The following is a 24,724-nucleotide window of genomic DNA, read 5'->3' on the forward strand; positions in this document are numbered from 1 at the left end:
TGAAATTTCATAGGGACTGAATTGTCCCTAGCACAATCGAATTTCCGCTTGATGACTAAATGTGCGAAGGTAATGAGAATTTTAATAAGGACTAACTTGTCCCTATGAGGATCGAGTTTCCACTCTAATGTGGTGATGAAAATCAAAGTGCAAGTGAATTTCATGAAGACAATTCAGTCCCTATCAAGGTTGAATTCCCACCAAGGAAATGCAAATTAAAACAAATTGTTCCAATGAAATCTGAATTACCTAAGGGGGGTGCGGACCTAAGCATGAAAAGTTGGGATAGTTTAGTCTTTATAGGGTGTGATTCTCCACTTGTGATGTTTCAAGATTCAAAACAAAATTAAACAAAATGAATTTGAACATTTTGATGTTTCACATTCAAGTCGGTTGGAGGGGAATGGGCTGTAGCTATTCTGGCTCCAAAAACGCTCTGCCATACACCGATAACTTTCATGTTATACTATAGTGGGGGACAGCAGCCGCAGAACTTCTGCTGAGCCCCACAGCCATTATGTGCCTATTCTGCAGTTTTTGTGTCCACATAACACAAAAGTTATTGGTTGTACAATAGCACGGTTTTGGAGCCAGATTAGGCGTGTCCAGGGGAATGATGAAGAGTTGTAATTTGAAAAGGCATGAAGTGATTCACATGCATATAAAGGAAACCCAACCGAACAATTTCAATCGCTCAAATTTCAAAGAACCAAGGCAGAGCGAACTAAATCAGTCAGCAGGCCAGCGAATTCCAAAAGGATTTTTGCATTTCTACATAGCAGGAAAAAAGAGAGGGAAAGGGCTGATCATGGATCAAAGTCCTCATCGCCTGTAAATAAGGATTTTCAAGACATCCTTTCAGGTTTTGGCAATCAGATTTGAGGTCAAATTAACAGAATTAAATCGGTTTTCCTTCAAATTTTGATGTGGAGGACAATTTCCAGATTTTTGAAGCGTTTCATGAAGCGAGTTTTCTGAATTATTTTGCATTTTCCTTACTTAAGGTTTCATTCATAATCAAGATTTAAATGTTTTCTTTGTCTTTTCAGATTGGATGCAAGAAATGTGGTCTATGGAGTGTGTAGTGAACGACTTCACTATATAGAGAAACTCAAACAATGCTATGAGTAATCAAGGTTCAAATTCAAGAGAAGATGGACTGATAGCAAGTAGATATGAGGTGAACCACAATAATCAAGAAATACACAAGATGAGGAACCAAGTGCAAAAGAGGACTTCACCAAGACAAAGAATTTTCAACTCAAGCAAGTCAGCATCACAAGGAACTTTACAATATCTTGGCGGTATGAACAAGGAAAAAAATTCACAACACAAGTGCAGTAATCAAGTTTCAACAATGCAAAATGAGATCAAGAACTAAGATTACACATGGAAGAAATTGTCACAATCTTGAACTTCCTTCGGAACTCCAACAATTATTGCTAGTACAATAAAGAAGTGATCTTAGTGAAGATCGTCGAGGATAACTACGTCTCAAGGAAGATTCCCAGGCAAGAGCATAAACTTGCACATGATAATCAAGAATAGGAGAAAGGAAGATCAAGATCAAGATCAAGCAGGGGCATCACAAAGTCTACATCAAACACCCTGAAGAAAAATTCCCAAGTATGGAGATGAAAATGGACGTAATGAATGAATGGAGATAGTTTTTGAAGAGTGAATCAAAGTTAGAAGGCTTGATTAAAAAGATGCAATTCGAAAATATGTACCAATTACCATCACAATTAGTAAAAAGGCTGAGTAATGTTGAGTATCAATAGATATGCCTCAATGATCTACATGAGGAATGATGAGGTGGAATCCAATCATCATCCAATCATTCACATTCTTCCAAGTCAGCACGTCTAGATGCACTAAACCTGATTCAGCCAAAGAACTAGCAAGTGACACATGGCGCTAAATTAAATATTGTTTAATGTAACTAACCTATTTCCTCATTGGTTAGAAATCAAAATGGACATGTGTCCAATTCACTGTAATAATCTCATTGGTTAAGAAAAGAGTTTGTTAAAGCAAACCCTAATTAGGGTTTTCATTATGTAATCTTCGTCGTTGATTGTGAATCAATCTGAGCCTTTGAATTGTAAAGAGAGCTCTATATAAGGCTCAACTCTCTCATTGTAAAAGGTTAATAGGGAGTAGAAAAGTATAGTTAGTAGATCATTAGCAGTTAGAATAGGTGGAAACTTGAAATTGTTGCCAAGACATGTGAATAAACATAATAGTTAGTAGATCATTAGCAGTTAGAATAGGAGGAAGCTTGAAATTGTTGCCAAGACTTGTGAATAAACATATTTTTCATTGAAGATATGATGGAATGTGTTGTTATTTTTACATGTTGCACGGTTTCTTGTTACTTCTCAAGTTTTAGTTGAAGTTTATTGATTATGATGGATAAGTGTTTGGATGTTGATAATTCCTTGGTTCATACTTTTTGTAGTTTACTAATTGTAAGCTACAATGCAAAGTTAGCCTGAACCTTGTTATTATACTAAAATCAATTGTGGATATATGTTCAAGTTACGCCATATTTGGGTATTTGAATGGATGTTCATGACATGAAAATCTTTATCATTATGTATGTAGTTTCTAGATTTGATTGTGTTCTAAATTTTTAACCATCAACGTTTCGAATCACACTCCGCGATTCATCATCAAGATACAAGAGAGTTCAAGGAGTTCAAAGATGTTTATCATCCTTACAAGATTGCACTAGTTTTGTGAAGTTGTTTCTAGCATGGCAAAGCAAAGCTTAGTTTAATGAATGTGTCCATCCAGACATCATCCATTGTTATCATTGATCTTAGAATTAGATTAGTTTTCTCAACCCTTAATTCCTTTTGCTATTTGTTTTCCAACTTAAGTCTTCATGTTCCAGCAACATTCATGTTCAATGTAAGTCCCCCTTGTGATTCCAGCAATATCACATCAATACATTGAATATATCCACAATATAAAGTCAAGACCTAACTATTGGAACCTTGGAGTCGTCTCGTTTGATCACATAGTTTAGCATCTGAGAGGTCTTTGTTCAAGAGAGGATAGAATACTTTAGTATTTTATTCTGTGTTGCATAGTGTCATAAAAAACACATCAACAAATTGACTTTTGCACTTTGTCTACCTTATTCTATGACCCATTTTAGCTGCTCTCCTTGATAACCATTTTTTTCTAAAGGAATAGGAAGAGGCAATAAATCTGAAATTTCAAATTTGTGGATCTTCAACATACCTTGAATTACCAATAGAGAAAACATCATCTTCAACATCATCATGCTATTGTTGTGCTACTCTGATGCTATAATTATTATTCTCATCTCTCTTTTCCATGAGAGATATTGTTGAGATATCTCAATTTTTTTCATTTGTGTGTCTCCAAGATTCCATCCTAGGGATGTCCAAAGAAAATTTTTTGTCTTCATTTATAAAATCATCAAGCTCTTCTATTGAAACTTCTCAAAAGGCAATATGTTCATTTCCATATTCCATGTTTTCTTGGAAATCGATTTTTTCATCTTTATCCTCATCAAAGTTAGACTAAAATAAATGATTTTTAGAATTTGAATTAATATCTTCAACCAAGATATTTTTACTTTCCATTTGGTAGATGCAATCTCTCTAATTTTCCTCCTTGTTTGTCTCAAAGTTGAGAAATGTTAACTTCCATTTGTTCTTGATTTTTGGTATTTGCAACCTTTTCCATCTTCAATCCTTCCTTTCTTCCTCTCATGAATTAATCAGTAAATGATACCTCGAATTTTCCCTCTAGAAGGTACTCTTTAAAAATTCTAAAAAGCATCCCTTAATCTTTTCTGGTGAGATCTGCATATTCATAAAGAGTGAGAGCTACCTTTGAAATGATACATTTCATAACATACCCATTGAACCATTTTGATATTTCGAAGACTAAAACGTTATTTCCCAAACTCAAAAAGGATTTATAGAATCTCCCCATGATTTGCAATTGAGAACCCTGCAAGCTGGCAAGATCTTTACTTTGATACCACTATTTTTGGCCCAAGGTTTGTCACTGTGCGAAAAGATTGACCTGTTAACACCTGATACAAATACCAGAGATAAACAAACCAAGCGAGGTGGTTAAGCCATATAGTGACTCCCCAAGGGCGACACTGAAAAACCAAGGGGACAAAGGCACCAACCTTCCAACAATCCCCCCCACCCTAGCACGACTGAGGGATTTGAACTTGTGACCTAAGCTCTGATACCACTTGTTGGCCCAAGGTTTGTCGTTGTACCAAAAGATTAACCTATTAATGCTTGATACGAACACCGGAGATAAACAACCACAGGAGGCGGTTAAGCCAGAAAGCGAATCCCTGAGGGCAACGTTGAACAATCAAGGGGACAAAGGCACCAACCTTCCAACAACTATAGTGTCATGGATTACATTAATTTAATAATTTAATCAATTTGAAGCAAAGGAAATCCATTAAATGAATTAATTTCTCTTTCCAAAACCCTTGAATAATCAGATTTGAAAACTATAAGGAACTACGCAATTAAATTTAACAATTTGCCAATCGGGTAAACAAAGATATTCACAGAACTTCATAGATATAGAATTAAAACTTCATCCAACGTATACTAAATGTTTATTAGCCACTGAAGAAACAAGCCAAAGCTTAGCAAAATCTACAACATGAATGATCCAAAATGGAGACAAATCCATGCATATATGAATCCATTTTCAAAACTCAAATCTGGCACCCAAATCTCACTACTCAAAATGGAGGCAACTTACAAGTAATGGAAATAATCATTTTATTGCAGTGTTCCACAGCCATTGGGGGCAGGCAAATGGGGGGACGGGGGGACAAAGGGCCTAAGTTTGGGGGACGGGTTTCAACGACGGGGGGAGACGCGTCCCCGTGGAACATTGTTTTATTGCAGCTTCATAATGCCACTACATGCCAATGATGCCCAAAGTAGCCAAGGAAACCTTTCAAAACCCAATACGCACTATAAGAGGAAATTACTTTAAAAATTATTTGTTTGATGAAAATGGATTTGCATCAAAACAAATAAACTATTAGATTAACCTTATTTTCCCAAACTATTATATGGCATTGACTTAACATTTCTGGACAGTGGGGACTTACTATTTTTAGTAAGTTCCTTTACTATTTTTAGTAAGTTCCTATTTTTTAAAAGGGGGACATGACACTGTCCCAATATGTAAAGACCCCTATTAAATATTGCAATTGTGTTTCACTAAATGCAATTGTGTTCCAAATATATCAACACCCTCTTAAACTATTGTTTTGCAGTTTAGGTTTGTGCATATCATGTTCATTGTAATTTTTAAGATTTCATCATTGAATATGAAGTTGCATGATAGGATAAGATGAATTAGTAACAGTATTATCACCAAAATGCCTAAAAAACATAATATTTCAAATAGAAGTAAATCAGACCTGACCTCATAAAATTGCTGCAGAAATATAATAATATTGATATGACCTTTATAGATATATTTGATCAACTTCACATTGATAGCATTGAAAGCTATTGCTTGGCATTCAAAATCACCCAACAATCATACGTTCACTCTTTAGAAGACTAAAATGATTAGAAAATAGGAATGACAGACAAAATTTGTGGATTAAACCTTCACAAACAACATGAGAATAATTTTATTATCAGCACAAACTTGAACATATAGCTGAAATCGGTTCCTTTCTCTCCAGCTAGCAAGTCGTCCAAGCAAACCACTCAATATGCTATTTCCTTTGCATCGAATCAACATCTACAAAAAATATTGAACTTCATTAATTGATGTCTAGCTATAAGATACCATGCAATTCATCAACCTACATCAAGAAGTGTACACCAAGGCATGGGGGTTCACACCATGTAGCTAAAAACCCACACCAAGATTAGAGAATCCCATATCCAATAAGAAGGGCTCACACAAGAATAATAGGGGCCACACCAAACAAGTTTACCCACACCAAGTCAAGGTCTTGAAGCGATAAAGACATCCAAACTTCCTCGCCAAAAATGCTCACAATTATATATTTTCTTCAATCTCCAAATAGATAGCTCCAACCAAGGCATCCATAACCAAAGTATTTTGCACTATAACCGGAAACCCTTGCAAATTTGTCTCTAAAAGAGACCGCACAAATTGCATAACTCAATTGTGAATGCATTGTGAAATACCTAAATGATATCTCCAACACTGGCTAGGACAAATAGTCTTGCTACCAAAACCAACAATCCCTTAGGGTTTTCATCCTAGGGTTACAAGCTCCAAGACACTCTCCAAATCAATATGAGAAAACAACTAAGAATGCCCCCAAATGAGTCCCATACTACTCCTTTATAACCACCCAAGGCAACTTCAAGAACACTTTTCTATTTCTTGCACTTAAGCTTAGGAAAATAATAAAGTAACTACTATAATCTCAAATAACCATTAAAGTCACTTCATTCACTTATTATATCAATTAAATAATATTACCCTTTTAATAAACTTTTGATGAATAATGTTAAATAATTAAATTAATGAATTCCCTTATTCCGACTATAGCCTACGAGAATTCAATAGGCTAATGACTCCTCCTGGAATGACTACATGAAAAGAGTCATTATAGTCCTCCCTCAAGTAATTGCAATTTAGGATGTTGTAGAATCTACTCTCCCTCCCAAGTGGCATCCTTTGCGAGAGAGTCTCTCCATCTAATAAGATACTCCTTAATCACACTACTACTCAATTTCCTTTCTCTGACATCCAAAATCTCCTCAAGTACCAAAACCAATCTACCTTCCTCATCCAAAGGTGGTAGCTCTACTAAAGTAGCGATCTTCTGTCCAGTGCCTTCTTGAGGCAGAATACACGAAATACACTGTGGATCTTACTATTCTTCAATAGGTTGAGCTCATAGGCCACTTCCCCCACTCTTCTAACTACCCTGTAAAGGCAATAGAAATGTGGTTTAAATTTCTTTGCACCACTTTTCTTCAGCAAAGACTATCTCCAAGTCCCCTACCTCAAAAGTTATGCTCAACCCTGTGGCTGCCTACAAAATCTTCTACTCGTTTTGAGCACTCTATAAATTATCTTTAAGGGACTTAAAGATGTCACAACTAGCCTAAATCTAATCCTTGGCTTTAGGAGCCCTATTATCACCAAAAGCCAAATGCAAAAATGATGGAGCATCATAACCATACATAGCTTTGAATGGAGTCACTCCTATTGACATATGAAAGGTGGTGTTACAAGTAATTCTCTCCTAAATATAACAACCTAATCCAATCTTTTTGTTGACCCACAACATAGTTACGCAAATATCCCTCAACCCCATTATTCACAATCTTTGTCTAACCATCTGTCTAAGGGTGATAACTTGTGCTAGGGAGTCAATTTTGTGCCAACTAACCCAAATAGCTCCTGCCAAAACGCACTATAAATCTGCCATCGCTTTCACTGACAATGTTTCTCGGCAACCCATGGAACCTGAACACTTCTATGAAAAACAATTATGCAACCTATGGTACCTTATACTTTGTTGAGATGACAAAGAAATGAGCAAACTTGGTCAACCAATCAACTACCACGAAGATCCAATCTGTGCACTACAACCTCAACAGACCAATGATAAAATCCGGGGATATACTTTCCCACTTCTACACTGGAATAGGCAACGTTGTAGCAGACCAACACAAAAAGAGTGTTATAACATTCCATGATATGACTCAATACATCATCTTTAATGCCCTTTCAAAAGAACTTCTCCATGACAAGCATGTAAGTTTTGAGTTGTCCAAGATGTCCTTCCAAAGGTATATCATGGGTGGCTCTCAGAATCTTCTCCTTAAGCTTAGACTCAAGAACCAAATAGATCGTGTCCTTTTAATAAATGACATCATCTACCACCTTATACCTGTCATCCTAAATCTTCCCATCCATCACTTCGCATGCAAACGTGTTTTTGGAGTACTCGGCCAAAGGTGAACCTTCCAATCAGCTGCAATCTCTGCTAAAGAATAAGCAATGGGCTTCTTGGAGAGGGCATCAACAACAATGTTCTCTATTTCCTTAACATACTCTATCTCAAAATCATAGGCCTCTATCTTGCAAATCCATTTCAGTCACCTTGCAAGATTCTTCTACTCCAAAAAGTACTTCAAGTTGTTATGATCAATCCTAACCTATAAGAATCCCTACTGAAATTTCAACCAAATTTTCATCATTTCCTCTTTAAATTTTCAATCAGTTTGCCACTTGTTATAAATGGTTTCAATTTGCAAGTGAATGGGTATATGAAAGTAGATCGGTTTTTGACAATAATAATTGAAACAAACTGAAGTCAAATAATTCCTTCCATATCATTTGCAATAAAGAACAATAATATGAAAGGACTGACATTTATTAGCAAATATCTACTTGTACATAATGCACAAAGATTCTTGTACCAATCTTGACTACAACAAAGGAGAGACAAGGCCATGACAACTAACAATATATTCCTAGTGTTGTCCACTAAGAGTAACAAGGGCCGAACTTCATCCTTATTTACACCATGTAGCTGAAAGACCATGCCAAGATAGGAGAATCCCACATCCAATAAGAAGGGCCCACACAAGAATAATAGGGACCTTGCCAAAAATGCTCAGAAATTATATTGCTTCAATCTCCAAATAGATAGCTCTAGGCAAGGCGTCCATAAACAAATTATTTTGCAATATAATAAAAAACTACATGCAAATTTGTCTCTGAAATAGACTACACAAATTGGAGATAACTAAGTTGTAAATGCACTATGTAATACTTGAATAATATCTCCAACACTGGCTAGGGCAGATAGTCTCACTACCGAAACCAACAATCCCTTAAGGTTTTCATCCTAGGGTTACAAGCTCCAAGCATCTTTCCAAATCAATATGACAAAATAACCAAGCATGCCCCCAATGAGTCCCAAACTGCTCCTTTATAACCACTCGGGGTAGCTTCTAGAACACTTTTCAATTTCATGCACTTTATAAGCTCAAGGTTAAATTATAAAGTGACTATTAAAATCTTACTTAAATAACCATTAGAGTCAATTTATATGCTTACTAAATTAATTATATGATATTACCCTTATAACAACATTTTGACGGATAATATTAAGTAATGAAATTAATGAATTCCCTTATTCCAACTATAGCCTAAGGGAATTAAACAGACCAATAAGTTCCCCTAGAATGACTACGCAAAAAGGGACATTAAACAATAATAGTCATTTCCAACATTTTCATACTTACATGAAATATTAAAAAAATGCCAAGGAATAAAAAAAAAACTAATGAAACCCAGTAGTACCAACAACAAAAAAGGAACAAAAACTGCAACAACTATAATCTGTTTGATTGGAGAAGAGTCTTCAAATTCCTATGCTTAATCCTTAGCACATGTCTAGTTTTAGCTTGATATCATATAAACATAGACGTTGTAAGGTAATATACAATGTTTTGTATTTTCATTTTTAAAGCAACTGCAGAAAAAACTACTCCAAGCTTTTTGCATTCAACAATTTCAGAAAATAAATTACTGAATTTATGTTCAAAGTTTATCACTATCAGGAAGACTGATTGGCCCCAGTTTTTTTCTCATTTTTAAGGGTGATTTGAACATGTCACTTAGAAATGCAAAATCCAAATTAGATATTTAAATCAGCAAAAATAAATATGTTTTTCCACAACCTTTGTTCTATAAAAATGTTGTTCCATTTTATATTATAAGCTTTCTCTATGTAAAATTTAAATGGGCACATGATACAAAATGGATATTGAAAAATGAGCCCAATTAGGGATGTCCTCCTTTAGCATCAGAAAATTTAGAAAGGGTTGAGTATATCCTTAAAAGTCTGGGCTGCAATTCTCATCGATCATAAAATACAGGCCTTTCATCTGTGTGACTGTTGCAAGCAAACTACCCTTTCTTAATATTTTTGTCTAGAAAGCTTAGTGAAGTTTCTATTTGAAAATTGTAAGTTATGAATAATAAAATTCAATGCAACTGCACAGCTCACCATTCTCCATTGGGTGTATTTAAGGATTGTATGGAACAACATAAAATTATAAACCAAATATGTATCTGACATTCTATAGACAATACCTAGCAAATAAGAAGAGTATTATGAATGGAGGAAAATGCTCTTACCCGTCTAATGCAGCATCTACCGTGATGCTTTCAGATGGATTCCAAGGTGACTGCCAATCATGTGGTGTTCTTTCAATGGCTGCTTTTATTCCTCCTAAAGGGTTTAGTTCTACAACCTAGACCAATAAAGAATAATGTAAGTTGGATCTTCACAAACATGGCAATTCTTCAGATATTTATGGGCATGATCAGCAATGCTGCTTGGAGAAAACTGTACTCCAGACTTCTATCTTTGCTAAGAAAATAAGATTCTAAATTTTTTTTTGAATTTGAACAGCATTAACAAAAATTCTGATTGCAACATAAAATTTCAACACATAATGTCAATCATGCCAAAGTTGGATGAAATTTGCAAACTTCTACATGGAATCTTCTTAACATATTGATGGAAGTAATGTACATTGTAAATGTTTCTTTTTTCACATTAATGGAACTCATATAAAAAGCATAAAGTTCCCACAAAAAAGAATGTAAGCTAAATACTAATGCTTTTAGAATTTTTACCGGCCAATCTGAACCAAATGCCAATCGAGCATTGCTTGAGAGGAGTGAATTGAACAGATAGGACTCTTGTACAGCTCGCCCTTCTCCAAGTTTCTTTATAGCAGAGGCTGCATCATCCAGGAGGTGCTCTGGCTGATGGTAAGAATATCATTCAGTAAAATAGAGAAGATTGTTGAAGCGTGATCCACTACATAAATATGTACCATATTAATCTCTTTCTAAGCACCCCCAAGAAAACCCATATAAAGTACATAATACATATGCATCCGAATTTTACAGAGAATAAAAATTTCAGAACAAATGAACTCAAATACTAAAAAAAGACAACTGGATTCTTCAAAGAAAAAGTGCCCAACTTGGAAAAAGACAGCAATTTTGGAATATGGTGCCAATGGATGAATGTCACAGGTAAACTATACAGAATAAATTTATGAACAGGGAACCCCAAGGTTTCTTTAGTCAGGTCTGTACATGCAATCGGATAGTCTCAGTGAAATAATGTGATATGCTGGTATCACAAAGGGACTTACACAATGGTTCTATACTTGATCAATTCTTTCACAAGGAAAACTCTAATAATTCCAAATTCAAAGCCTCAAATGACTTATTTTTTTCCATAACGCTCTTGAAACTAATCCTAACAAAATGATTTGAAATAAAATGCAAAAGAATGAAAGTTTAGAAATCTAAGCTATTCCTAACAATGCAAGAGATTGCTATTGACTTAGTGAAACCAAACCATATTTTGGTTGGCCATGGGATACCAACTCCACAAAGATGATGTGATCTTCTAAGGTACATTAATGATTTTCAAATCCTTTAAGCAAATCAACAATATGAACAATGAGAATAAAGCAATCAAACTTGAGCTTTGTAATAGGTTCAGACTAACCATGCACTACAATTTGCAATCAACAAATCACAAATGGTATGAACATAAGAGGTTTTATCATAAATCAACAATTTCTTTCATTCAACTATGCAACTTGATGTAAACAAGACTTTAACTAATTAAGAAGTAGGAATCAATGCAATATCCAAAACAACACAACATCTCACCAAGCTTCAACAAGTTTTGCACTTATTTTGGCAGTATCTCAGCAACAATTTCACCCAAAGTCTCTTGCTACAAATGAACTCACCAAGACTTATATACAGCTCTTATTACAAATGAAGGGCTAGATTGATTTGAAAGCAATGGCCAACATTAAGACAACAAAACCCTAATTCAGGTTAGTTACAATTACTAACCCAATAAATTTAATACATAATGACCAATAAAAAAATAGAGCACCCTCCTTGGCACAAAATGTGAGGAGTGGAAGCAAATAGGAAAATTCCATGCCACCAAGCATCATAACTACTTATCTTCTAGAACTATGTGCCCCTTACATCTTTCCTTGCTTAAAAATTCAATGAACCTGGACATGACAAGTTCAAGCTCATCCATTGATACACTTGGCCTAGCCTCTACCTTGAATTCAATGACTACGAAGTTCTCATTACAATTCACAAAAACCTTTTCCCATTCTGTCCTTTGCTTTGGAATTTCATTCATGAAACTTAGGAATGTAGTAGTATCCTACAAATGTCTACTCATAATAGAACCTGTAGCTTTGAAGAAGACAATCTTCATTTTATCCTTCAAGTCATTTACATTCACATCTTCATTATCATTCACTCACAAGTATTGCTTCTATTGAAACAAGGAATTTGTCCTAGATTTACTTGACCGTTTTCCTCAATTAAATGCAATCATTGTTAGTAGCCTAAGTGGATTGAGTTGTAGTATACAGAACACCAAGATCCGAATCACAACACCAGAACATAATAGAACATTATCATGGAACCAACAACACACAATACAGTATGCCGAGATCTATTAAATGTAGCACAGATGTATATCATATTAATCTCCCCTGGAATGTCCTTCCAAATGTGCTACAAGCTTACATATAAATAGTTTGTGGTTGGTTAGGCAACCAACCGTCAGACAACCAACTACCCCGTACTTTATAACTTAATACTATTGTTTTATTTTAATACATTTCCAAAAAGCCTTATTTACTAATTAACCAGCTTACATCATCCTCCCCCCCAAAACTTGTCGTCTTCCAGACGACACAAAACAACAAAATAACAACAAACACTATCTACTAAGAGGGACAAGAGGACGTCCCTCTTCCTGTCGTGGCACGCTCTCGGAGGGTCTTCAAATCTCTTTCAGCAACGAGTTGTTTCCCCGGTGTTGCTTTAAGAAGCCTGAGTGCATCCATTTGGTCCTTCTCAAAGGCAGCCAACTCTTATTCCTTTCGCAGCCACGTGGTTCTCTCTTGTGCCACTTCTTGTTCCTGAGCGTTGATTCTTTCCTTCAGCTCACTCTCTCACTGTAGGGATAAGGTGTGTTCTCCTTTCATTTTGCTTGCTTTCCAGGTCATTCCTTGGAGCTGGAAGAATGTAGTACGGAAGGTCCTCTCTATGGTAGTGAGAGCTCCCATCACCTCCTGATCTCCTCCTGTATGCCCTCTAAGAATCTGTGGTACTCCCCAGTTTGCTACCATCTCTAGAGTTTCCTTGTCGGGCCAACCTTGGTTTCTCAATTTCTCTGAGAACTCCCTCTAACAGCCCTCTGCCATAAATGCCATCAGTGCGTCCGCTGCTTTCACTATAGCAGGCACATCGAATCCTCGAGAATGATCTAACCATCCTCTGTGTAGTTGTCCTCATTAATTCCAACTCTGAAAGAAAATGTTGCGCAACGACTTCAAACCCTCCGACACCCTCTGCTGGTGAAGACGTGTTGTGCCCTTTCCTAGTTTCTCCAATCCTCGAGCTCTCCTCCTATTGGTCAAACCCCAATGATGGTGATGGTGGTGGAACCTCTATGTCCATTTGAAATCTGGCCAACAGGCTAACCATTTCGGCCTCCATGTCTGTTTCCTCTGTTCCCTTCCCCATGTCTACTTCTGGCTCTTCTGTAACCAGGTGCATTTCTTGTTTTGTGTTTCCTTCACCCATGGTTCCGGGAGAATCAGTTATAGGTGCCACTACTAATGCGACAACTCTAGCGGCTTCCACACCCATTGATATGTTTATATGGAGAGTGTGGGCCCCTGCACTATCGCCTCAAGTCTATTAGCTGGGATGGGGTCCCTGCAACCCCTAGCACCAAGTGTGTCGTGGTGGGAATCTGTGCCGGTTTGAAAAGTACCTTTTTCTTTACTCCCCATCCTGGAACGGCTCGTATGCCCCCCATATGGCTTCCTGGCCCTACTTGCGGCAGACCTCCTACGTGCCCCCCTTCCTGTACCATGCCCATTAGTTCCAATGTTGCAACTTCTGGGCATGCCCTACCCTCCTTATCACCTTCTGATCCATGCATAGTGTGGCTTTGTTCCATACGGAACTCCCCTTCGTCTTTATCAGATGAAGATGAGATATATGTCTCTTCTTCCCCCGTCTCTGCCTCTTCCTCAGGGTTGTCATCTTCCTCCCCTCCATCTTCTGTGTTCCCTGCAAGTTCTTGCCTTGCTTTCTTCCTGGGTGTCTCTGTGGGTACTACCGTAAAAGTGTCTAGGTGTAGCCAATAGTACATGGCTGGCTTGTAGGGCTCCACCCGATTCGAGGCCACAAAAACTCCTCTATACTCTGGCACCACCTGGGTTCTCAATGCTTCTAAGAAGAGGGCAATGATATGATGGGGCATGTACAGAGTTTTGTGTTTAAGGAGCATGGCCTCCTTTATCCGATTGGATAGGGCCCGACCCCAGTTGTATATTTTTTCGTTGCTCAGTCCGTACATGAGGCGTAGCATCCATATGGCAACATTGGAGGCTCGGCTTGTTGTTGTTAGGTTACTCTTCAGGACATCCATAACGCATCTCCACTCTGGTGAGGTGATGTAGGATTTTTTCAGGCCCCTTCTATTACTATTCTACCACAAACTGTCCCATTGCTCTTATGTCAGCGTATTACCGCAAATGTGTTCCAGTAGCCGCTTCTTCTCTTCTGTAGACATTCTTGCTAATGGTTTCATGGCTGAATCACCGTTACTTGGAATTCGAAAACCTTCCTGAACTCCTTGGGTGCATAAGAAATGACCATCGTTTGTCCCAAATAGTCGATTACTGATCTATTCTTGTCCCGCTCACATCCATGAACCATGGCGCGCAGTATGGGTTCAAATTCTTTTAAATTGAAGATAGGCATAAAAATGATTTTACCAACCTCTGCTCTCCTCAATGAATTTTTCAGGGGGTGATCCTCCTCATTGCTTTCCCGCCACCTTCTGCACTCACTTCCAACAACTCCTTCAAATGTGAGGTTCTCCACCGTTACCTGTTCTTGTGCTTTCTCCTGGCCTTTTGTTGGTTCCTGGAGTGGCCATTGGTTGCTTGTTAGAAGTACGGGCCTTGTAATTTATGTCGTAACTTCCTGTTCTAGGGTTGTCGTGACTCCCTTTCACCATATTGTGCCTTGTTGGTGTATGCTTCTCCTTTATTGTGTAACTGTAGTGGTGGACCTGTTGACGTGTCTAAAATCGTTGAACATGCGACTTCATCTAGCCAACGCAGAATAGAATAAACTCGCTAAGTATCCTATCCTCTCTTGAGATAAGGAAATCCCTAATGCTGTTTTTTGTTTGATCAAAGGGGACGACCTCAAGGTTTTGATTGTCAGGTCTTGACTGCGGGATTACTCAGTGGTCGATGTGTTTTGCTGGGAGCACAAGGGGACTTACGATTTGCAACAAGCTGGTCTGTTGTGATTCTCGAATTACATAATAAAAAGCAAAAGGAAAGGGTTAGGAGATCTAAAACTAACAACACGGGTATGCGGGTAGACGGATTCAACATAACCAGTTCCTGCTTGGCCAAAATAGCTCACAACCTTGCAGGAACAGTGCAATCTTCAAAAGGACTTGGAAGATTTTCAAACTGGAGACGCACGGCTAAGCACCCAATTCTAGCGCAGCTCAGACGGACACTTGCAATTGAACTAAGCACAATTAAAGGCTCAGGTTAACCATACAAAAGGATACACAATCAGTATATCCTCAATGGTATGAACCTGAATCTATCAAATACATGCACACCCAAAATAGAAAGATCTATCTAAAATGCTGAGAGAAACCATGCAAACAGGATGAAAACAAGACAATAAACACCAAATCAATGTCTATATATTGATTTTAGCTGCCTATTACAACAATTTCTACAGCATCTCTATGCTACTGCTTAAAATCTAACCTATTCTAACTCTAAAATCTAACTCTCTCACCAGAGTCTAACTATGTAACAAAAATCTCTAACTATCTAACCCTTTACAAAAGAAAGGCCTCTGCCTTTTATAGTTTTACAAATTTGAATCAGAGGCCAGGATGGACTGCATCCAAGGGTCCTGATCTGCCTTCCAAAAACTAGCAGCCTTAACCCATGCCCATTAAATTCTCACTCATCCATTCAACCACAATTTCAACTACCTGCCACTATTTGGCTTCAATTTGAGTCTATCCGGTAGTTGGACATAACTGTCCACAACTGACTTGTTTCCCCTTTCTTTCAAAATATCTGAGTGGGACCTACAACCAATTTTACAATAAAACAATTTCAGATTTTTAGAAATTGAATTCCTGGAATTAAATCCAGCTGTGTTCTTTTTCTCGAGAAGGCATAAACTTGCAGCATTCAGAGTGTTCTTTGGTCTTTGGTCCCGGTGGTGGACTTCATCTTTGTTCAGTGGCACGGTTCCCAATGTTTGGTTGCTCTCGCGCTCTTACAGTGCATTCCCACATCTTTTTTCTTTTCCAGTCTTCAACGCCTGGCCTTGATTGCGATCCTTCTTCGATTTGCGTTTCAGGTCTTTCTCCTGGTTCTCTAATGACGTCCTACGACTTGCGAACGATCAATTTCATTTCAATAAATCAATTTGAAAAATTAATTAATTTAATTTAACAAATATTAAAATTTAACGCCTGGAGGGTCATTTGAAAATTTCCCAAGTTTTAACGCTTTTACTCCTTCTGCGAATTTAGTTGTTCCTAGCAATTTTGGGCAAGAGGGGCGTTCGAAAAGTTTTAAAAACTTTGACATTTTCACCCCTTAATGGTGAATTTCGCGATTTTGGGCACTTTTGCAAACTTTTGGAATTTGGAGTGTTTTGGCAACTTTCACTTTTTTACATTTTGGCTAAAAGGTCTGAATTTGGCCATTTGAGGCATTTTTGCCAACTTTTCACTTTTCAGATTTTCACTTAAAGGTCCAAATTCGGCCCTTTGGGCACTTTTGCCAACTTTCACTTTTTAACATTTTGGCTAAACAGTCCGAATTTGGCCATTTGGGGCATTTTTGCCAACTTTTCACTTTTCAGATTTTCACTTAAAGGTCCAAATTCGGCCCTTTGGGCACTTTTGCCAACTTTTGATTTTTTTTCCAAAAAGTGCGAGTTTTGGCACTTGGGCGAGTTTGTCAACCTTGGTACTTTGCATTCTTTATCTCCTTTGTATCCCTTGGCAAAAATCGGCATTTCAACATCATTGCAGGCCTTAACTCTTTCTTCACATTTAGGCGATTTTGCGAGAATTGGGGAGTTTTAAGTTCGCAATATGGCCCTAGAGGCCGAATTTGGTTTTAGCGGCACTTGACCCTTCATATCCCCTTCCTCTTCCGCAAAGACAGAAAGGCACAAACTGGGGGGGTCCCTGTCCAACACGGGGATGGGTGTGCAATTCTCACAACAGGAACCCTTCGTGGCTTTGAACTCCTTCGCCGACGTCTACACTGTGAGGGTGATGGAATAAGTTTACCTCTTCACTACGTACACTGCGACTAAGTTTGTGTACGTCGTGGCCTTAAAGACAGTCGTCCTGCCCGTGGTGCACCCTGCGGCTAAGGCGTACGCCTAGGTCTTGCGCTGCGTACGCCTTGGCTCGTGCACGCCCCCTCCGCCTTTGCGACCACTTTCCCGTATGCCCTTCACGCCACCGCTTCCTCGTACGCCCTTCGCGCCATCGCTTCCCTTCGCGCCTTCACGAACGCCCTTTGCGCCACTGCTTCCTCGTACGCCCTTCGCGCCACCACTTCCCTTCATGCGTTCGCGTACACCCTTCGCGCCACGGCTCCCCTTCGCGTACGTCTTTCACGCCTTCGCGTACACCCCAACTGTTGCCGCGTGTGCCCCTTGCGTACTCTCCTTCGGGTGCATGTACGCTCTGCGTGGTGCATATGCCCTTCGTACTCCTTCGGTGTTTACCTCCCGCGGCACCCCTCTTCGTCACTTCCCCTTCGTTGCCTTTGCAAGGAATTATGTGCCCCCTTGCCCTTTTATCCTTTTTTCTAACATGTCGGATGCTTTTTATCCTCCACTTAGTCTTTTTCGGACCACTCCTTCCTTTATTTTGCTGGTCCCATATTGAACTTTTTATACCTACTCTGGTCTTTATTATCTTTCTATGGCCTTCTCTTTACATGCGTATTGTTTTTATTTGCGTTCTCTTTTTTTTAATTTTTTCTTTGTTTTTCCAATTTTTTTAAACCCATGTTCCTAGCTTTTGTGACTTAGAACCATCCTCGTCTTCCTTGGTCCCAAGGATCTCCAACACATTACACTCTGGGTGGAAGATTTCGTAATCCTCCATCTTCCAGTGTAATAGCCCATTGATAGAACTTGTCTCGTCCTCTGAGAAATTCCCTAAGCGGAGGACTCCCTCTTCATTCGGTTCCATCTCACCATCCTCCCCCGTCTCGGACCCGGAGTCTGAAGCCACTTCCTGACTCACTACTTGGTTCTATAGATTAATGATATATTTTTTTCCTTCACTTTCGATTGAGAGAGTATTTGTCTTCCAACTGTGATCCACTTTGGCCATGATGAGCCATCCTCTTCCCAAGAGTGCATCATATCCCTTCCTTGCTAAAGATAAAACCATAAAACCTAGAAAGAATTGTTGGGTTCCGATGGTTACCTTTTGTCCCATGAGTGTGCCAATTGGTTTTATCCCCTGCTGGTCTGCTCCTACCAGGTGGAATGCGGGCGGCCACAGTGTTGGTTTCCCCAAGGCCTTCCATGTCTCCTCTGATTACACATTTACTGTTGATCCTCCATCCACAATTGTATTGGTGAGTTTGTAGCCCATGATTTCCATTTCCACTATGGCTCATGTTCTGCCCACACCTACTGTCATAAACATGGGGTCAACGGTCTCCTTTGAGTGGTTCCTTTCTTCCACTTCCTCCTTGTCGCCTGGCGTTTTTTCCTCCTTTCTGGTCTCCTCCACTTGGTTTATGGCTATCCGTAGTTGTGGTAGTGTCTACAACAAATCCGCTACTTGAACCGGCACGGTGGTTTGTAGTAGCTGCTTCATTATGGTTTCTTCAGAGGTGGCTCGTATGGTGTTGGTGGGTTTGTGGGATACTGTCTTCCGCCATTCCGCACTCATTTCCCATTCTACTTCCTTTTGTGCCTCCTTCACTCTTTCCTTTTCTGTACCCGGGTCAGGGTACATTAGTTTCCTTGCATGAGATCGGGTAATAGCCAGTACTTCTGGTTCCGGCTGAACTATCTCTAGCATGTTCACGCCTTTCTGTGTTGGACACTTCGCATCCTCGTGGTTGCCTGGCCCACACCATTTGCAAAGTAGCCCTCCTTGTCCAACACCACTCTGGCAGTCGCGTGCAAAATGGCCCCATTCGTTGCACCTTCGGCATTGTATCAGTGGTCTGCCTTTTGCATCATATTGGATGCGACCGCGTGGGGTATTATTATTGCTATTGTTGTTACTCCCCCTCCGACTATTCCTATAGCCACCTGGTGATGCGTCTGAGTTTGTGTTCTTGGAGGGTGTAGTTGGTGGTGTTGCTTGTTCTTGAGTATATAGTACCTGGGCACTCCTTGCCTTCACGTTTTAGGGACATTCCTTGATGGAATGTCCCAACACTTGGCAGATATCACAGAAAACTTTCTTTGGGCATTTGGTTTTTGTGTGCCCCTCCAATTTGCACTCTGTGCACCAGAGTTCCCTGCCCTCCCTACTTTCTTCCTTCTGAGTCCGCATTTCCTGCATCATCCGCCTCATATCCTTCTGGAGTGCTTGTATCGTTCGGGACTCCTCCTCGCTTTCTTCACCACTACTATCTTCGTCACTTGTGCGCTTCTTACCATTCGATGTCTTGTTCTCGCTTTCAATGTCCATGGCTCTATTGTACGCGTCCATGAAAGTAGATGGAGATACTACCTTCATCTTTTTCCACAGGGATGGGTTCAGTCCCTCAATGAACAATCGCTTCGTCAAACCATCGGCTGGGGTATTGTCCATTTTTCCAATCAATTCTTTCAGCCTGCGGTAGTAGCACCTTATCGTCTCACTCTTGCCCTGTTTGGTGTTGTATATTTCTGCTACGATCTCGTCATCGTCCCGAAGTAACTGAAACTCCTCCTCGAACACCTTAGCAAGTTTTTTCCAAGTATCCTTTAAAGTGGTGGGCAGGTCTGTGTGCCAATCAATGGCAATTCCAGGGAGGGTGGCTGGAAATGCTTTCAGCCAGTTGTCCTCATTATTCTCGCCATTGGCCTGCCATATGGTGACAAAAGTTTTACAGTGACGAGCAGGATCCTCTGATCCTATTCCATTGAATCTGGGAAGTTTCTGCTTTTCGGGGGTATGTGCCATCATTCTCGTACTCCCCAGGTTACTCTGGGGATTGTTGAATGACTCGGTTGGTGCAGTTGTTTGCTCCCAATTATCACTACCCTCTATTGCCTGTAGGTTGTTGTGACTCCTGTCCCACTCTTGTGTATGTTACTGAGAACCTTCTGCCAGGCTCCCTCCTTCCTCAACTATCCGATAGAGTTTCAGGCGCCTCTCCAGTTGCTCCTGGATGCGCAGGTATCTCCTCACTATGTCTTCTTGGCTCCCTTCTTGCTCCTCCCAGGATTGTCTCTTTGACCTTTGTTGAGTGTATTTGGCATTAATTATTGGAACTACGGTGGTTTCGCCGCTGTGTGGAGTCCCTCTGCTCTTCTTCCCTTTGATTCCTTTCTTTGTATTGTTGGAGCACTTGTTGCCTACGTTGCTCCCTTCATACGTTCTCTCGTTCCTCGTCACATTCCACGAGTGCACGTGCCAACAACCATGGAAGACTACCCAGGAGATCATGTACCGCCTGGTTCACGTTGAGTTCCGCCCGTACCGTACCAGCCAAGACAGTGCTCAATTCCGCTTCTCGTTGTACGTACCGGTCGATAGAAACATCCCACGCGGAATCAAGTCTTGTGTCAACTGATCCTTCCTGGTTACTTCAGTGTTATCCTCTACGTCACTGTCTGTTACCAAGATGCTTTGGTCGAATGCACGACCCATTATGCTTCCATCCCGCCAGCCTTCCCTCCTGAGACCTCCGGATTCGACTTAGGCAGCGGCGCCAAAATGTTAGTAGCCTAAGTGGATTGAGTTGTAGTATACAGAACACCAAGATCCGAATCACAACACCAAAACATAATAGAACTTATCATGGAACCAACAACACACAATACAGTATGCCGAGATATATTAAATGTAACACAGATGTATATCATATTAATCTCCCCTGGAATGTCCTTCCAAATGTGCTACAAGCTTAAATATAAAGAGTTTGCGGTTGCTTAGGCCATCAACCGTCAGACAACCAACTACCCCGTAGTTTATAACTTAATACTATTGTTTTATTTTAATACATTTCCAAAAAGCCTTATTTACTAATTAACCGGCTTACAATCATCATATTCTTTCTCAAGAACATCCCTTTTGAAGATCAATACACAATACCAACAATGAAAATCATATGCTTGATTCACTTCCATCATCTTTCCTTCTACCAAAGTTTGCTTAGGAATATCCTGTAGCACATGCAGACACAAAGTAATTTTTGTCTTGATGATCATGAAAGTCCTCCCACAATTCAACTATGATTTGAATTCTATCCAAGATAGCTATAGAATTCCCATAAACTTGTAGCAAGTCTTCCATGAATTCATTTGATTCACTTAAAGCATTCCCCATCCATTCCTTTGTCTCTTGAGCCGTTCTTTTCATATCTTCAAAATTCTCAACTGATTCCATTGGAAGAACTACAGGTGGTGCAAATGTCTAATCTTCTTGTCGAGAAGGATACATCACGCGCCTTATGTAGTCTTTCAATTGCTGATTCTCAACTTTAAATTGATTCTTCTTTTCTTCTGCTTTCCTCCATCTCTCCTTGATAGCTTCTAAGGACTCATCAAATTCCTCAATCACTGCTCTTGTGTTACCAATCCCAAATCAAGAGTTGTAATTTCATACTCTTCTGGAGTGATGTCTTCCTTTGCTTTGTCTACTTATGATCTTGAACTTTCTTGTATAATCTTGGAATACTTCTTAGCTTTCTTCTTCTCCACAATCTTACCAATCCTTTCTAGAAAATCTTCCGACGTATCAACTGGATTACTTTCTATCACAAATTTCTTCTTCATTTGCTCCCTCAACCATTCAGGAATTGTAAATTGTTCCTTGTCCTCATCTAACTCTTCTTCTTCTTGAACTTTTCACAATGCCGATATCATCCCCTCATTGAGCTCCTCATCCGAAAAACTCAACCTTTCCTTTAAGACTTCCACAAGTAGAATCGGTTCAATTGATTGATCATCATCAATTTCCACAGCCTGAAAAGGATTTTCTTCCTGATTTCTTTGCAAAATAGATTCCATAGACTCATTTATACCTTCACCATCTTGAACTCTTGGATTTGATCCATTTTCCTTTGATGGCTCATTCTCAACAATAGATGTTCCATTCTTGTCTACGAAAACAACAACCTCTTGAACTGAAGAATTACTATTTCATGAGCAAGTTAAACTTGTCTTTTGCCTTTTTTTTCCTTTGGCTCTTCACTAGCTACATCTTTATTTTTCTTGTGACTTTCATCCTTTTGCCTACTTCTGTCGAACTCAGTACTAATTTCTTGTTGACTGTCGGTCATTTCATCATCGAAAGACTATGACTCCATATCTCCTATCAAAGCATACATTAGAGAAGCATTTTGTGATTTCAACTTTGCAACTTGTTGATCGGCCCATCTCCTTGTGTATGCCATTATCGGTCTCATCAAATGAATCAAGTCCACTATCTCAATTTCTGACCAGCGTAATGGAGGAAGAGGTGTATCCTTTTCTTTTTCAAACTGTGGTTGCACTATGAATTTCAATTTTTTTTTACTCCTACAAATCCAATTGCCATTAGAAGTCTCTTTTGCAAATTACAAGGAGGTTATTGTATTGTAAATGATTTATGTAACTGAATGTCTCCACAAATCCATTTGTAGATCTTCAAGGGAATTCTATACTTAAGTTATCTCTTGCCACATACATTGGTATGAATGTAATAATGATTTTGATGAATGAGATAACATTCTAACTTGTTATAGGCTTTGTAATGACCCTTTCCTTATTACATATGGACTTCTGTTGTCTAGAGATAAATTTACGTGTATTCAATTATTCGATATCATATATGCAGTGTATGTATATAAACAACTCATTCTTTTGTGATTTTGATATGTTGCCTCTCATGGTGTGTGATGACTCTACAAACTAATGGAATAGGTGTCAGTCCTAGAAGTGATGCTTTACCATATTCTTAAAATGAAAACATCTTTGACCAATAGTTTAGGAGTAATAAAGTAGATTGTATGTGTAAAATGATGTTCAATTTTCAATTCAATATGCAAGCTATATTCTATTTTGTATTCTCTATATTTATGTAATATCTATCTCTATTATAAATCTGACTATCTTCTTTGTTTGGCAGGTGAGAGGAGTATTTATCGATTTCAATATCCTCTTCACAAATATCAATTGATATATATATGCAAGAGGGGAGGATCAAGCAGTGCCTTGACCGGTCATGTCTTATGGACATGACCGTTCAAGACACTACTTGATCGCACCCTTTGATATATACTATCAATCGGTGTTTATTTAATTACCAGCCCGATACTAATCGAGGTCCACGTAACTTAGTGTACATGCCAAACGGTATTTACGATGTATGCCAAACGGTGTTTGCGTGGCTTGTTAACCGATGTAAATCGGTGTCTAAGTTAACCGACTAACTAAAGGTTATGTATGTCAAGCGGTGCATACTTTGTCACCCAATAGCAACTCGATAATCATTATTAATTTATTGCTGGAAACACATCCGATACAAATCGGGATACATGATTAACTCGATAACCATCGGTGATCACCGATATGCCATGCTATAATATGATTATCGATATTGATCGACTGAGTAGATTTGATATATGAATGAGGAATAATTACCAAATGAATTAGTTTGAAGTTTTCTAAATGGTTTATCGATAGGATAAATGATTGAATGAGAGACTTCATTTATCTCTCATTCAATCATTTATCTTACCGAAGCTACTATGCATTAACAGTATGCACCTCATGACTCAATATTTCAATTAGGAAAAACATCTATAAGGATGTCTTAAAAGTTCTCATCTTGGAGAATAAAGATTTGCCTACACACATCTTGATGTTTTGCAACAATGTGCTTATCAACTTAATAAGAGATTTTTATGTGCAATAAGTTGGTCTTTGGTCTATAACAGACTTTGGGACCAAGTATACACTAGGTATCACTACAACATCTTCAACATTCATCTTGAGTTGATTAATTCTGTTGAAAATACCTTTAGGGAAGCCCACCTTAGGTCTAGTTGACCACGAAGTGGAGAAGAGAATACTCAATTTCAACAATTGATCCATTGTTGCCCTGCCTCATCACAAGTTAGAGATTTGTTAAGTTGAGTTTAACACCCTTGGAGGTCAAAGAAAGGCTTGGTTTTAGGCATTAAAGAACCTAAAACACTAGGCACCAACAATGAGAACAATCGAAATTGAAGCTCTTCATTGGCCAACATAAATTGAATGGTCAACAAAAAAAGTGAGTAAGCTTCAAGCTTATGAATTGATAAAGAGTGTATGAAAGCTAAAATAGATGTAGTTATTGATA

At 38.8% G+C, this 24,724-nt stretch overlaps 1 protein-coding gene across 2 annotated transcripts in view; it reads right to left on the reverse strand.

Annotated features, from left to right (window-relative positions):
- LOC131077013 (protein LONG AFTER FAR-RED 3) overlaps positions 1-24,724 on the reverse strand; it is a 219,276-nt gene that overhangs the window by 52,130 nt on the left and 142,422 nt on the right. The window contains exons 13-14 of one of the 2 annotated variants that reach the window (XM_058014372.2): positions 10,693-10,824; positions 10,189-10,304 (exon numbers count right to left, since the gene is read on the reverse strand). In XM_058014372.2, coding sequence (XP_057870355.2) covers positions 10,189-10,304; positions 10,693-10,824 — 248 coding nt within the window. Of the gene's footprint in view, positions 1-10,188; positions 10,305-10,692; positions 10,825-24,724 lie in introns of those variants that run through there. The other variant, XR_009113516.2, reaches the window with a different exon arrangement.

Source organism: Cryptomeria japonica, chromosome 10 (assembly GCF_030272615.1).
Source record: "Cryptomeria japonica chromosome 10, Sugi_1.0, whole genome shotgun sequence".
In the NCBI taxonomy this organism is placed as follows: Eukaryota; Viridiplantae; Streptophyta; class Pinopsida; order Cupressales; family Cupressaceae; genus Cryptomeria; species Cryptomeria japonica.